We start from the raw sequence: 15,542 nt of genomic DNA on the forward strand, positions 1-15,542 counted from the left end.
GCCTTTGATCTGGTCTTGGATGCTTGGCTGCCGAGGCGAATTCATGACAACATCACTATACAATTCAAAAGTGTTATTCTGGATGGAAATCAGATAGCCATTGCTAAAAATGGATAAGTACCGGTATTTATATTGTCTCAACCTAGTAAAATAACAGATGAGACCCTGCAAACATAGACACAATGACAATGTCCACTCATGACATAGATGTCGTTCACAGACATCCAGAAAGCATTAAGGAACTGCAAAAACCCAATATGACAAAGGATCCAAAAGATATTGTGACACACTGGAATGAAGAAGAGAAAACTAAGAACGATCAGACTGTTTCTGAACAAATGGCCAAAGTCAGTACAAGTCCAAACACTACAAGTGAGCAGATACAACTGAGCTCAGATACAGAACCATGGCATTCAACAAGAGAAAATGAAGGTATACCACCTGTACGTCTCTCATAATCATGCAAACACTGTCAATGTACCATGGTCTTGGGGAGACAAATCTCAGCACTCACAAGGGGAAGCCATTAAAGCCTACAAAAGAAGGAATTAAATCCATAATGAGAACAAAAGTTGTCCTGCACTCCCACTGTTGGAAAGTCTTCTCACAAGTGCCAGACATATCAATGTGAAGTTAAATTTTCTGAGGAATCTTGAAGGGCAAGAAACTTCTGCACTCAAGGAACTACCCAACTGAGTACTGTGAATATTATTAGCAAAGCCATTAACTGCATAAAGAGATGTTCAAGGCAGATGAAGAGGCTGGGCTTAATGAGTTGAGTCTCAACTGTTAACAAAGGGTGTTAGTGTATTCAGTAGTTGCAGGGTAAACTGTGTTAAGCAGAAAAACTAATGGCGCTGTTTTAAAGATGCATACTTCGCTATCCGAGCACACTCCTGTCCATATTGAGTATTTTCGGCATGCTCAAAAAATATGCTTGAGTTGCCGCTGCTGCATGTCTCACAATTTGACAGCCGCAACACATGCAGCCGCAGGGATTTGAGCATATTTTTTGAATACGCCAAAAATACTTGACTAGGACACGGATAACACATTGTCCGAGCACACTCATCACTAGTGTGTATATATGCATTTAATGTAGTGTGAGTGTATTATTATTCTCACCTACCACTAAGGGCTGTAATGTCGTACTGAACTAATCCCAGGGGCTAGAATTTTTTTTTTAAAGGGGTACATTAGTACATCACCAGGACCAAATTTGATAAGGGTCTGGAGAGTTTCAGCTTCAAAAAAATCAGAGTGAACACCAGCTAATGTACACGGATTTTTTTTTAGCAGACACTCGCCAAATCCTCCTCATAATCTCAAATCTCTAAGTTTTGACACTTTTAAAGGTTTAATGTAACCATGAAACACGTTATGGATGATTACATATGTACAAGAACAGAACCACTGTCAACACATGAATGCAGTACCAGAACTACCATCAGTACATGAATGCAGCGCAAAAAACACTGTCAGTATATAAGTGCAGTGCTAGTACCACCATCAGTACATGAGTGCAGCACCAGAACCACCATCAGTACATGAGTGCAGCATCAAAGCTGCCATCAGTACATGAATGCAGTGTCAGAACCAACTATCAGAACATGAATGCAGCACCAAAACCACTGTCAGTGCATGAAAGCATTGCCAGAAATACAGTCAGTACATAAATGCAGTGCCAGAAATACTGTCAGTACATGAATGCAGCAAGAGAAACACCATCAGTACATACAGTATATACAGCGCCAAGCTTAGTACAGTGATCAATTGTAATGTCAGGTCAGCCCCATATAAATTTCTATTGCATGAACCTACAATTCCCAGTATGTACTTAACAATGGTAAGGAGATATTGGGAGGTGTTGTTACAGCCCTCAGAATGTGGACCATACAGGAACCACAGTGCTGATGAGATGTAGGCAGGATCACTAACAAACATTTACACCTAGGTTCCTTATAGGTGACATCTTCTCTGATTGGGGTCTCTCCCATCCCTTTTGTTCCCATGTAGCACAGACGGTATGATGAGATTTCATGCCTAGTGATCATCTTTCCAGAATTCTCTTTTCTCCATCTTCAGCAGCACAAATTGACATGGTGACCTTAAAAATAAAAGCATCATAACACTGCTCTATAATTCAAAAATATCTTCTATGTCCTGCTCCTGAATAAATAATTGTACCTCACTGTGCTTCTTACACAAAATAGCCCCCCACTGCCCTTCTCTAAAATAATCCCCCCAGATTGCCACTCTCTATAATAACCCCCACAGTGCCCCTCTTCAAATATCCCCCACAGTGCCCCTCTCCAAACATACCTCCCTCTTCCACAGACACACTGCTCTTCTACAAAATATCACAGCATACTGCCCCTCTGCATAAAATCCTCCACACAGTCCCTCTCCATAATGTCCCCCCACATACTGCCCCTTTCTATACCTCCCCCAAACTGCCCCTACTATGCTCCCTTTCACAATCCCCCCTAATTTCTCCAGAATGTGCCAAACTGCCCCAAAATGTCCCACATTATGTCCCCTTGTAGTAACACATCCCTCCTCTCACCTGGCAACCCCATCTAAAATAATAGCACATTTAATCTTCAGCTCCTCCTGGAGGGCTTACCAGTGCCCTATGCCTGTGCAGCCCGACAGCAGTGTGATGACATCAGCAACGTGCTCACCTCATTACGCTGCTGCACATCGAGGTGGGGGCTGACGAGCGCTCCTCTGCCCCAGTCCCGGCGCCATACTGTTCAAATGTATTCATGTTGGACAGCATGTGGCTAGAGGGTCATTTGTTGTGCAGGCTTGCTCTATGTTCTATGAGTGACAAAGACATCTTTTTTACAATGAAAGCCTATGGACCCCTTGTTCTGACACTCCATAGGCTTAGACTGTAAAAGCCACTTCTGGGTCACACAGAGAGCAGCATAGTCTGCAGAGGGGTGACGGCACTGGGAAGAGGAGCAGAACAGGGCTGGACACTGGAAAGAAATGGTAGGTGAGTATATTAATGCACTCAAGCTACTGTACATGCATATATACACTTTTCTAAAAAAAATATACAGTATATATAGATGGGAGTGCTTCTTTTACTGTCATACTTTATGTGCTTGTATTTCCTTTGTAATCTGCACTTTATGTCCTCTCATTTTTGTTTATTCCGGTTCTTACTGTAATCCTCCATATTGTGCTGATGCAGATAATGACATGTACAGTATGTCCCAAGTAAAATAAAAACAATGGTTTTCCAGCACTTACTATGTGTCACATTCGGACACAGGTAAGTCCGGCGGACGACACAGCATACAACTATGACTGGATGGAAACGGGGAGAGAAAGGCCCTAAATGTAGGGAGCAAGGGATGGGACACCTCCTGACACCAACCTGTGCATGTCCCTAAACTCCCCTAATGCCCTATGTGGGTCCTTCTCCCTCGCCACAGTCACGTGCCTATTCCCTGATTGTCACCTTGTCAAGGTGAAAATGTATTTTCTTATATACCTTTGTACTTTTATATAAATCTTTATACTCTCTTTGTACTGCTATACTTTTATACTGTGAAACAATAAGTTTTTCCTATCTGCTAGTTAATGCAAATGTAATTGTATTTAAAGATGGCCGCTAGAGTTCAGTTTCGTTTCAGGTTAGTGACCGAAGGGTTAAGCCATTTCCTCAGAAACGAAACTTAAAGAATGTGAAGAAAAGGAGGAATCCACCAGAAGACGTCAGAACAAATCAGAAAGACTGGATGCTAGCTTAAACCCCGCCTAATGCACGCCTTCCCCTAACACTCAATATAGTATTGTGTATTTTAGAATAAAGTCAGTTGGTGTGACCGCTGCAGACATGTGTGGATGCACGGGGCATTAACTAAGTTTGAACCAGCTACCTGTCTGATTTATTCTTATCCGGTACCAGATGCCCTGCACACATATTAATTTGGAATGACTGGTGAAGGAAGGGTAATTGTCGTTTTACGACCCCGACAATTTTGGCGCGACCAACGGGGGGCGTGGCCAGCGATCCGAGACCCTCTGGACCCATGCCTGGATGTCTGTGGATGATACCCGTAGTGGCTGACCTCGAGGACTGATCACCCTCTGCACGCGGTAAGTGGCGATCATGTACACTGTATATGTCACACTTGCTAGTGTCTCAGCCGTTATTGGTTTGTCTGTAGTCTCCTTGGGTCCGGGAGGTGAATGATCGAGTGGTGAGATCAAACGTGATCCTGTGCCACGCTCTGAACCAGCAACTGAGAGACGTCGCATCCTGTGCGACCTCTGTACACCACACCTCCTCCATCGGTCATTGTACTCCGTTCAACCATCCTACCCGTGACTATTGTCTAGTAGTGAAGTGGAGTGATAAATTGAGCTAGTTGTAGATTGTGGGGCGGCTTAGAGAAGGGATAGGAGACGCAGCCTCTGTGATATTGTACCAGCTAGGTAATTTAAGACGTCCCGAGCAGGGACCACCTGTATTTCTGTGGAGGGCTCTCACTAGGAGACCGCCTCCCGACTGTTTAGAATATCGTGGCAGGATAGTCTGTTAATCACTGGTGTTCAGGTTAGGGACAGAAAATATTGAGCGCGAGGCTCTAATTTTTCTAATACGTTGAGCGAGATTCCATATTGCAGAATACCAGTGTTGATATCGCTGCCAGCGATCCTGAGCTATAGCAGGGCGTTGTATTCTGTGAGCCAAGCTGCGTATCTTAAAGCAAAAGAAGTCTGTGCCCCACAAGTTAGATGAGGATGCCGTGGAAGTCAAGACAATGGTCACGGGAGGGCAAGAGACAGTCAAGAAGCTTATCTGCGAGTTGCGCGAGGCTTAAAGAACAAAGGATGAGAATAGGTTGATGGAGGGGAGGATCAGATAATGTAGAGCCCGTGTTTGGTTATAAAATGCCTGTGAACTGTGATCTTACAGATTGTAAAATGGCCGCCGTGCCACTGATGATGAAAATGCAGTCTCAGCCAGCGCCCTGTAATGGCGGCGGAAAGAGATCTCCAGAAGTGTAGGTGTGTCCTGTTTGTGTTGTGCAGAATCCAATCTGGGTGGAGACCTGCCGTGTGTGTGTGTACGGACCGTCCTTGGGGCTCCGCCCAGACCACGGAGGATTATAGGAAAGTTTTGTAGAAATTAGGTCTGAAAACTGCTGTAATTTGTGACTTTGTAGAAGATACGGAGCTTTGTATCAGTGCTGTGTACTGTAGGGGAGGGGCTGAGCAGACCGCTGCAAGATTTCTTTGTCAGTTTTTTCTTCTTTCTCCTTATCTACGCTATGTGCCGGAGAAGAAAGGGGGGTATAGAGTTGGGCTCTTGCTCTCCCTTCAGCGCTGAAGAATGCAGTGGAAGTTCTTATCTCCGTGTTACTAGATGGGAGGGGCTGAGTGAATCCCTGCGCGACCTGCTTGCAATTTTTCCCCTCGGCGCTGTGGGCTACGGGGGAGGGGGGGGGCCATGTATTGCATTCCAAAGTTTTCTCTGTCCTTGGTTTAATACACACTGAGAGATTTGTATTTGAAGCAATAAGTACTGTATGAGATTGGAAGTGAAATAGACCTGTGTCTAGTCTTCGATGAAAACTTGTACGTAATTGAAAGATTGGTAAAAGCCACCAATATATCCTGGACTGCCGAGAAGTTCTATGGGCGTCTTATGGTAGTGTTTGAAGATCTGGGATTCCCATTGTAATAAAAAGCCCATTCATACCTTTTTGTAGTAGACCCGATATTGAGATTTCCACTCCGGATGATGCATTGCAAATAGTAAAAGGTTTTCAAAAGAATTGAGTCCAGCAGGAAAGGAAAGGGGTTAAATCAGCAGCGCTTCTTACTGTCTATGTAACAGACTCTAGTTTCTGCCTCCTCCCTTCGTACACGTGAGTCCAGCTTCACATTCCAATACGCCTTTAACCCCGTATGGGAATTTCATTATCTCCCCAGCCCCGCCATGCAAATTCTCAGATCAAGAGCTTGTTTTAATTAGAGTAGATGACAGACCCAATAAATATACTCTTATAAAACCTATCCCTGTGGGACCTTTCCCTGAAGTTACTGCTCAGTTCGTAATCTTTTCTATATGTTCGGTAAATTTACTGGGGGCAGATTTATTATTACAGTTCTGCTCCAGGATATAATTCCAAGATGATGGTCAGATGGTCCTTGCGTTATATAACTCCTATGCAGATGAATATAAAGAGATGTGTATCCTACTTGCCCTTCCCACAGTTATGATGGTCCTGATAGACCCAGATTCTCCCCCAATAATGCCTGTAGAACCAGTAAAAGTGTTTCTCAAACCTGGTGCTCCTTTTCCCAAAGTCCATCAGTACCCTTTGAAACATGATCAGGAGCAGTGTCTCAAGGGGCAAATACAAATGTTATTCGATAATGGTGCCCTGATACCCTGTGTTTCTCCATGTAACACACCCGTGTTTCCCGTTAAGAAAAAAAAAAAGGGGGGCCAGTTATAGCCCAAGAGTGTCAGGCCTACCTTGCCGCTCATGGCCCCTTGCATCCAGGAGACGCTATGTCCACCCAAAGAGGGAATCTGCCCTGTGATATAGTGTTACACACTGCAGGCCCTAGATACTGATTACAAGACACCCGAGCACTGCCGTACAGTATTGCAGACTGTCATGCAGACAGAGCTCACTTATGCAGGACATGCTACAGGTGTGCTGACTCAGCTTCATGGAGACAAACAGAGACCTGTTGCTTATTACAGCGGCCGCCTGGGTACGGTGGCAAGAGAAAGCCCCTTCTGTGTTCGGCCCGTGTTGTCTGTCCAGCTGTTGCTACACAAGTCTTCAGAGATTGTTTTGGATCACCCACTGATGGTCCACACCCCACATGATGTACATAGTATCTTTAACCAGGTACAATCTAGCCACATATGTCCATGGCTAGACAGCTGCGACTTCGGTGTGCTATTCTCATGCCTACTAATGTGACTTTAAAAAGGTGCGCTGTCCTGAACCCTGCTACTTTTCTCCTAGTTCCCCTGGATCCAAAGGGGGGAGGAGTAGGTGACATGAAGGTGACATGAAAAAGGACACTCTTTTTCTTTCTAGAATGGATCCAGAGGAACAAGATTAGGTTTCCAAACCACATGATTGTCTAGAATTGATGTCTCAGGAAACGGCTGGTCTCTAGTGTGCCTATTCTAATGCTGATTTTGAGCTTTTTGTAGATGGATCCCGTCACCAAGATGACCGAGGATGCTACTGTACCAGATATGCTGTGGTCTCAGAACATGAGGTAATCAAGGCAGAGTCAATGCCAGCTTATATGTCTGCACAAGAAGCAGAGCGTGCAAACTAGCAGAAGGTAAGACTGTAAATATCTACACTGATTCCAGGTATGCTTTTGGCATTACACACGGTTATGGGCCTATCTGGAGAGCCAGGGCTTTCCTGACAGCAAATGGCCACCCCTTTAAATATGCTGAGGCAGTCCAGCAACTTATGAATGCACTACAGTTTCCCACCTAAGCAGGCATCATAAAGGTAAAGGCACATAGCAAAGGCACTGATGGACGGACGAAGGTTAACACACTGGCAGACCAGGCTGCGAAGAAAGCAGCAAGCACTCCTGTGGCCTCTCAAGTACATCACCTGGACACCCCACCATCTCCACTTGTGTTGAAAGACATCTTAGCCCGGTTACTAAAACAGGCAAGTAAGGAGGAGAAAAATAGGTGGCAAAAGATAGGGGCTTGCTCTGATACCGTTACTGGACTATGGGGGAGGGGTGAAAAGGTCTGCCTACCACAGGTACTGTACCCAATGATGGCACAGGTTCTGCACGGGAATGTGCACCACTCGAAGACGGCCATGTGTGACACCCTACAGAAACAATGGATTGCCTCCGGGTTTTCCACCTGCGCAGAAAGCCAGGTACAGAGCTGCATGATATGTGCCACACATAATCAGAGTAGGACAGTGAAAACCCCATCCAAACACACTCCCCGGCCCCTTTAACCAATTCCAGAGACTGCAGATTGATTAAATTCAGTTACCCAGGGTAGGGACGTATGAGTATGTGTTGGTCTGCATTGATTTATTTTCAGGTTGGCCAGAAGCCTACCCAGTTGCCAAAGTTACGGCTAAGACAACGGCGAAGAAACTGATGGCTGAGATCATATGCAGGTATGGAGTTCCTGAAGTCATTGAAAGCGATCAGGGTTCCCATTTTACTGGAGAGATCATGTCAGAGGTAATGGCAGCACTGGGGGTAAGTCAAGCATTGCATACTCCATCCGCAGAGCAGTGGGAAAGTGGAGAGACTAAATGGAATTCTTAAGCTTAAAATCCAGAAGGCAATGACAGAGACTGGTAAACCATGGACAGAATGCCTTCCTCTAGCTTTGTTTTCAGTAAGATATACCCCAGACAGGACAGTCACCGTATGAGATTCTGTTTGGCAGGAGCCCCAATCTTGAATGTTTCTTTCCACAACAGTTGCAACTCAAGTACCAGGACTTGACTAGCTATGTGCAGGCCTTACATGGACACTTTGCCAAAGTGCATTTAACTGTCTTCAGTTCGCTTCTAGACCCAGACAAGGTTCCTGGACACCATCCCTTTGTGCCAGGAGACCTGGTGTATGTGAAAAAGTTTGTGTGCAGAGATTGTCTCCAGCCGAGATTTGAAGGACTTCACACGGTGATCCTGGTCACCCCCACTGCAGTAAAACTTGAAGGAAAGAGCACCTGGATCCACGCCTCACACTGTAAAAGAGACCGAACCAGTGTTTAGTCACAGAAGTGACTGAAGGGAAATGTTGCTGTTGTTTTTGATCCTGGAACTGAGGGCCATCCTTGCCCCTACCTCTTCGGCCCCTATTGTAAATAAGAATTCTGGCCCCACTATTCTCTGGGTAAACCTGACAGCCCCAGTGAATATCTGGCGATTTGATTTCTGTGATGTAGTCAAGTGCCTCGAGACTGGACGGGTGGTAGAGGAGATCATCCAGTTTTATATGTGTGTTACCAGAAATGACAACAATAACTGTTATTATTAGACAGATGCTGCCTGGAATACGGGAGATGATTGGGGATATAAACCTAGTGAAGCCATGCTCCCCAAGGATGGGACGGGTAGGAGTCTTCGTGAGAGAATGCATCTAACAGCCCTTCTGCAACCACTTAGGGGCTGTAAATGGGGTAAAAGTTGTCACCCCCTCCTCCTGAATCTTGAAAACCCCCAATCTGCTGATCTGCAGACGTTCGTATTAGGAAGGCATTATAATTATGTATTCAGTGCGGGACCCTATGCGTATTTAGGCCATATACAGCTCCAGGATATTAGTTTCAGACCAACCAAAGCCCCCGTTACCAGTACACCTAAAACAGGCCCAGGTGAGCGTTTGCAAAATGTAGTTAATGAAGTGATCCCCATTCCAGGTCTCAGTTGGCAAGAGGTTTTCTCCATAGAAACACAAACAGCCCCAAGGAAAAACCTATGGTTAGAATGGGTGAGATACAATGTAAGAGTCCAGAATATCTCTGTAGGATGTATTGCTTGTGCTGCTGCGAATACACATCTGTACACACATGCACTGCTTTTTCCTGATGACAACACCACTGCCTGTGTCATGAATCGTTTGAAAGGTCTGAAGTCCACTGATTGTCCAGATTATGTCCTACTAATTCATGAGAAACCCAAACTAAAGGTTCCAGGAGGAGTAACCGTATTAGCTGACAATTACACCTGCTACAATTCCCACGACACCACAGGTACACTAGTAGGGATTTTTGAGACAGGTTTCTGCAAGGAGAACAGTTCTCTAGATACTGATTTGCTAATTAAACATACACAATATATGTACACCAAAGATACCTGATGAACCTACCAGAAAGAGGAGAAGTCTCGATCAGCTCCATATGAGTTATGAAGAAGATCCACTAGTATATATATTGATGCCATTGGAGTGCCAAGGGGGGTGCCTGACCAGTTTAAAGCCCAGAACCAGATTTATGCCGGCTTTGCTTCTATAGTACCACAGATGCAGATTAATAAAAATGTTGAATGGATCAAATATATATATTACAATGAACAAAGATTTGTTAATTATAGCTGTGATGCCTTTCAGGATATAGTTGAGGACTTGGGCCCTAACACTTGTATGACCCGTGCTGCAACCCGACCTAAGAGAATTACACTGAATCATGTCCAGACAAGATCACATGCAGTGATATAAGAAGCTGACACAGGATTGTGGTTGGTGGATAGTGGGGACATTAACTTTTAGGAGTAGGCTGACAGTAATCCTTTTGGGAAGGAGCTGTAGACCAGCATGTCATGTCGCCCCCACCACCAGAGAACCGACCACATCAGGTAGGGTAAGACAGATACAGGAGTATTATCCCTGGAGGCCCACTGACTAGCTAGCTACGCAAAAACAATTGGCTGACCCTGAGAACCAACCTTTCTCATTCTACAGACAAATAATGACCATATGATAGATGTATAAATCCACCTAGGCAGGCCTAGGTAGTTAGTGAGCACGAAAACAGGTGACGTGCTAGGACGCAAATTAAGATTTTCTACAGATGTGACAAAGGAGAGAGTGTAGAGCTATACTTTGGACGATTACAGCTGAAATGGGAAGACATGGAGTACAGTCCCATAAACCCACTTGATGTTAGAGTATTGGTAAATACATTCATTGACGGTATGACCAAAGACTTACGAGACGAAATATAGACAGCCAGACCTGAATGGCGAAATGTAGATCCGAAAGACCTGAAGGTTTCTAAAGAAGTTGAACAAATTAGGACAATAAGACGACGTGTCATGTATGCTGGAGCAGACACATCTTTCTTCTCCAGTTGGTTAGGTGGGATCAAGGGATTCCTTCAACAAGTTTGTTTAGTACTAATTGCCCTCCTTGTAATTGGATCGATAATTCTCTGTTGTGTTATTCCCTTGTATAAAAAGGTTATTGCCAAAGCAATTCCGACTGGCACCTTCCTCAATCAAGAAGTAGATCCATCAGAGTACAATGGTACTGATCCAGGGGAGATCCCGAAGTATATTCCTCTCAAGAGAGTAGACAAAACCCCCCATTCTCAGATGATGCTAAGAGATTTAGTTTAGGGACAGTGGGAGAACTCCATGTGAAGTTAGTGAAGGGTTCAGCTGCCTGGAGGCCTCTCGCTAGGGGAGAGTTTCTGAGGTGTCTGGATGAAGAAATCCACCTCCCCTTTTCCCATCACATGGACAGTCTCGAAGGATCTTTCTTTAAGGGAAAAACTTAGTGTTTAGGGGGGATTGTCAAGGTGAAAATGTATTTTCTTATATACCTTTGTACTTTTATATAAATCTTTATACTCTCTTTGTACTGCTATACTTTTATACTGTGAAACAATAAGTTTTTCCTATCTGCTAGTTAATGCAAATGTAATTGTATTTAAAGATGGCCGCTAGAGTTCAGTTTCGTTTCAGGTTAGTGACCGAAGGGTTAAGCCATTTCCTCAGAAACGAAACTTAAAGAATGTGAAGAAAAGGAGGAATCCACCAGAAGACGTCAGAACAAATCAGAAAGACTGGATGCTAGCTTAAACCCCGCCTAATGCACGCCTTCCCCTAACACTCAATATAGTATTGTGTATTTTAGAATAAAGTCAGTTGGTGTGACCGCTGCAGACATGTGTGGATGCACGGGGCATTAACTAAGTTTGAACCAGCTACCTGTCTGATTTATTCTTATCCAGTACCAGATGCCCTGCACACATATTAATTTGGAATGACTGGTGAAGGAAGGGTAATTGTCGTTTTACGACCCCGACAACCTCAATATACCCTGGCTAGTGCAATGGCCGGCAAGGACGCTCGCCTCACCACTGAAGCAGATGGTAAAAACACAGGGGAAGAGACAAACATGGGACAGACATAGAAAAAGGCACAAAATACTCAGCTTAAGACTCTGCTGCCAAGCTCCACAGCAGCATGGAAAACAGCACCAGGAATCTGAACTCCCGCAGCTTCAGCAAAACCATAGACACAGGAGAGCTCCTCACTTCAGGGTGGTTGGCATAGAATAAGACTATTATTGACGATCAGCTGATGGGTCATGTGACTATTTAAAGGAAGGTGGGAGTGGTTACCAACCAACATAAGCTGACTAGCATAAAAGCAGCTGCTAGCAAGAGACTGACATTAACTCTTGCTGGACCAAAAGGAAAAAACAATATATAAATTACAGCAGAACCAGAGATGCCACGAATCCCATAATGAATCGTGACACCATGTGTGCAAGAAAAAATAAGCAATAATGCTTACAAAAACTATAAAACCATACAGGAAAACTAACCATTAATTTGCCAATGATACAAAAATCCTTTCAAGGGTGACGTCGTGAACAGGATGACGGGACTTTTTCCAGACAAATGTGGTCTTTTCAGGTGGATTCTGCTTGGAACCCACTTGAAAAAGCGCTGCAAAAAAATAAAAAGAACATAATGCACAGCAATAAAAAAAGGACTGTGCTGTGCACATGTTACATCTAATTTCACTCCTTTTAATTACTTCAGGGTTCGGAAACCACAAAGCTGATAAAAGCAGCATGATCATTCAAGCAGCTAGCTAGTTACAGTTGAAGGTGTAGAAAAAAAAGACACTGATGGCAGAGCCGCCACAAAATGTTAGCAAAACTGCCAGTGAAACTGCTTCCGGAAAAAAAGAAGTGTCTTTTTCCTGAAATGCATTTACATAGTCAAACGTTGGCGAGTCCAACGGCCTTAGAGTTTTGCAAATTTTCTGGGATAATTCAAGATATGGAAACAAAAGATAAGTGAGTGATGCATATCTGTCATTCAAGTGTCCAGAAAAAATGAAGTGACAGACCATGTTGGACCAGGAATGTGGCCATATTAGTTGTAACCTAGCTATAAAATTGCTATAGCTCCAGAATGGCTAAACCGAAGGACAGATCAAGTAGTTATATTTATTTTATTAGGAAGTGAAGTTTACATGAAACATGACATGAAATGTATATATCGATGCCTGACACTTATATCTGCTCTAGAAACACTGTGATGTATCATTAACGAGATCACCTTTAATGCAGCATTCATGTCCTGCAGAGCAGCAAACGTGTCCCCTATTTGCAAATTTACAATAGAGCGGCCCTCAAATCCCAGAATACTTCTTGCATCGATATCCAGAGCCACAGTAAACTGGTTCCAAGCTCTCTGAAGAAGTCCCTGGGCCTGAAGAAGACAGGAATATCTGCTAAATATATCACATATTTACACAGGCACATATGATGATGGAAAAATTGAAAGGCAAAATTTAGTAAGTGTGATGATCTGAGCAACTTCGACAAAAGAAAAAACTGTGATGACTAATTTACTGGATCCAAAACAGAATTGTCTACATAAAGTGGTGGACTGATGATTCATTATCAGGCCTAACATGGGAAGCATGCAGGTTCAGTGCCACAAAAGCAGTACTATAAATTATAATATCCCACACAAAAAAAATCTCAAGATCACTGGGATTTGTTGAAGCATTCCAGAGTTATTACCACATAAAGTGACAATGGTCAGATTTCACAAATTTGGCCCGGTCACTATGGGGATGTTATCAAAGGGATTAACAGGTACAGACGAGCGTATATTCTCTTATGCAAGAAAATCTTGTCAATTATGCTGATCGCAGTGTAATCCGATTCTTTCGGATGATTAGAGCAGTGTTCCCCAGCTCCAGTCCTCAAGGCCCACCAGCGGATCATGTTTTCAGGATTTCCTTTGTATTGCACAGGTGATGCAATTATCACCTGGGCAGGGCTGGGGAGGTCCTGGGGACATGACCTGTTGGTGGGCCTTGAGGACTGGAGTTGGGGACCCCTGGATTAGAGTATGGAGAAAAAAAATTACACACATCCCATCATCTCCCGCCTCGACTACGGCAACACCCTCCTCTGTGGCCTCCCCGCTAACTCTCTTGCACCACTCCAGTCTGTCTGCTGCCCGGCTAATCCACCTCTCTCCTAGCTACTCCCCTGCTTCTCCCCTTTGCAAATCCCTCCACTGGCTCCCAATTCCCCAACGAATCCAGTTCAAACTACTAACACTGATCTACAAAGCCATCCACAACCTGTCCCCTCCCTATATCTCTGAACTAATCTCCCAATACCTTCCCTCACGTAACCTCCGATCCTCCCAAGACCACCTACTCTCCACCACACTTATTCGGTCCTCACACAACCGCCTCCAAGATTTCTCCCGAATATCCCCCATCCTCTGGAATTCCATGCCTCAACACATCCGACTATCCACCACCCTCGGATCCTTCAGACGGAACCTGAAAACCCATCTCTTCAAGAAAGCCTACAGCTTGCAATAACCATTCTGCCACCTCGCCATCGCCAGAGCAGCCGCCTCTCCATTGCCAGAGCTGCTGCACCTCTGACCTTCTGTCTCTTCCCCACTACCCCATAGAATGTAAGTCCGCAAGGACAGGGTCCTCTCCCCTTTGTACCAGTCTGTCACTGTAAACTTGTTTACTGTAAATGATATTTATAACCCTGTATGGACCCCCTTTGTCATGTACAGCACCATGGAATTAATGGTGCTATATAAATAAATAATAATAATAATAAAATAATAATAGAAGAAAATTCCATCCACACTTTGACACGTACGGTATCTCCAATTACACCCCTTTATGGTGACAATATTCTTTAATGGCATTGGCCTCTTTATCAGCAGGAGTATGCGCCCCGACACACTGCTAAAATTGTCCAGTAATGATTTGAGGAACATGACAAAGAGCTGAAGGTGTTAGCTTGACATTCAAATTTCCCAGATCTCAATCCAATCTTGTATATGAGGGAGGTGCTGAAAAAACAAGTCCAATCCATCGAGGCCACACCTCAAAACAGGTTGCATGGTCCTCTTCAGCAGGAATGCACTGTTCTTCTCCCTCTCGATTTCCTGCTTGCTGGGGGACGTTGTGTTCCTGCTTGACTGATCGTTCAAAGTCAAACCAGCAGAGTCATTGTGCACACTAGCCCAAACTCAGTGCTATCCAAAGCTGCAAACAGAGGCCACCTCTGCAGCAACAGAGGAGTGCAATAACACCAAAGACTACCAGATCCTGCCCCAGAACACAGCATTGTGCTCCTTCCCTAAGATTCCAGCAACTGCTGGTAGCCTGTAGCGGTGGCCGATAACCTAGTCAACAAGCAGTGAACTATAAAATTAAAAACAGAGAATATTTTTGATAACAAGGATATTGCAAAGTTGCTTGTGTGTAAAAGCAGTTTGCAATTTTCCCTATTGATGATGATGATGATGATGATGATGATGATGAAACAACCGTTTAAAGTATCCACTGCTTATGTCTGATAGAAGACACCTTCAAAGGCTTTCGTTCCTCCATAAGTAGGTCAGAGCTGTTATGGCGGCTTGGCGGGGGACCTACACAATGTTAGGTAGGTGGTTTTAATACTATTATATATTTCTTCTAAATATCATAGCTCATAGTTGAAGACCTAGTTATAGATTTTTTAACCAA

The 15,542-nt window shown here is 44.2% G+C and overlaps 1 protein-coding gene across 3 annotated transcripts in view; it reads right to left on the reverse strand.

Annotated features, from left to right (window-relative positions):
* TTC6 (tetratricopeptide repeat domain 6) overlaps positions 1-15,542 on the reverse strand; it is a 255,994-nt gene that overhangs the window by 18,423 nt on the left and 222,029 nt on the right. For 2 of the 3 annotated variants that reach the window (XM_077262594.1, XM_077262589.1), the window contains one exon: positions 13,079-13,231. The exons of the other annotated variant lie outside the window; for it this stretch is intronic. In XM_077262594.1, coding sequence (XP_077118709.1) covers positions 13,079-13,231 — 153 coding nt within the window. The remainder of the gene's footprint in view (positions 1-13,078; positions 13,232-15,542) is intronic. 3 annotated transcript variants of the gene reach the window in all.

This window comes from Ranitomeya variabilis, chromosome 1 (genome assembly GCF_051348905.1).
Source record: "Ranitomeya variabilis isolate aRanVar5 chromosome 1, aRanVar5.hap1, whole genome shotgun sequence".
NCBI lineage: Eukaryota > Metazoa > Chordata > Amphibia > Anura > Dendrobatidae > Ranitomeya > Ranitomeya variabilis.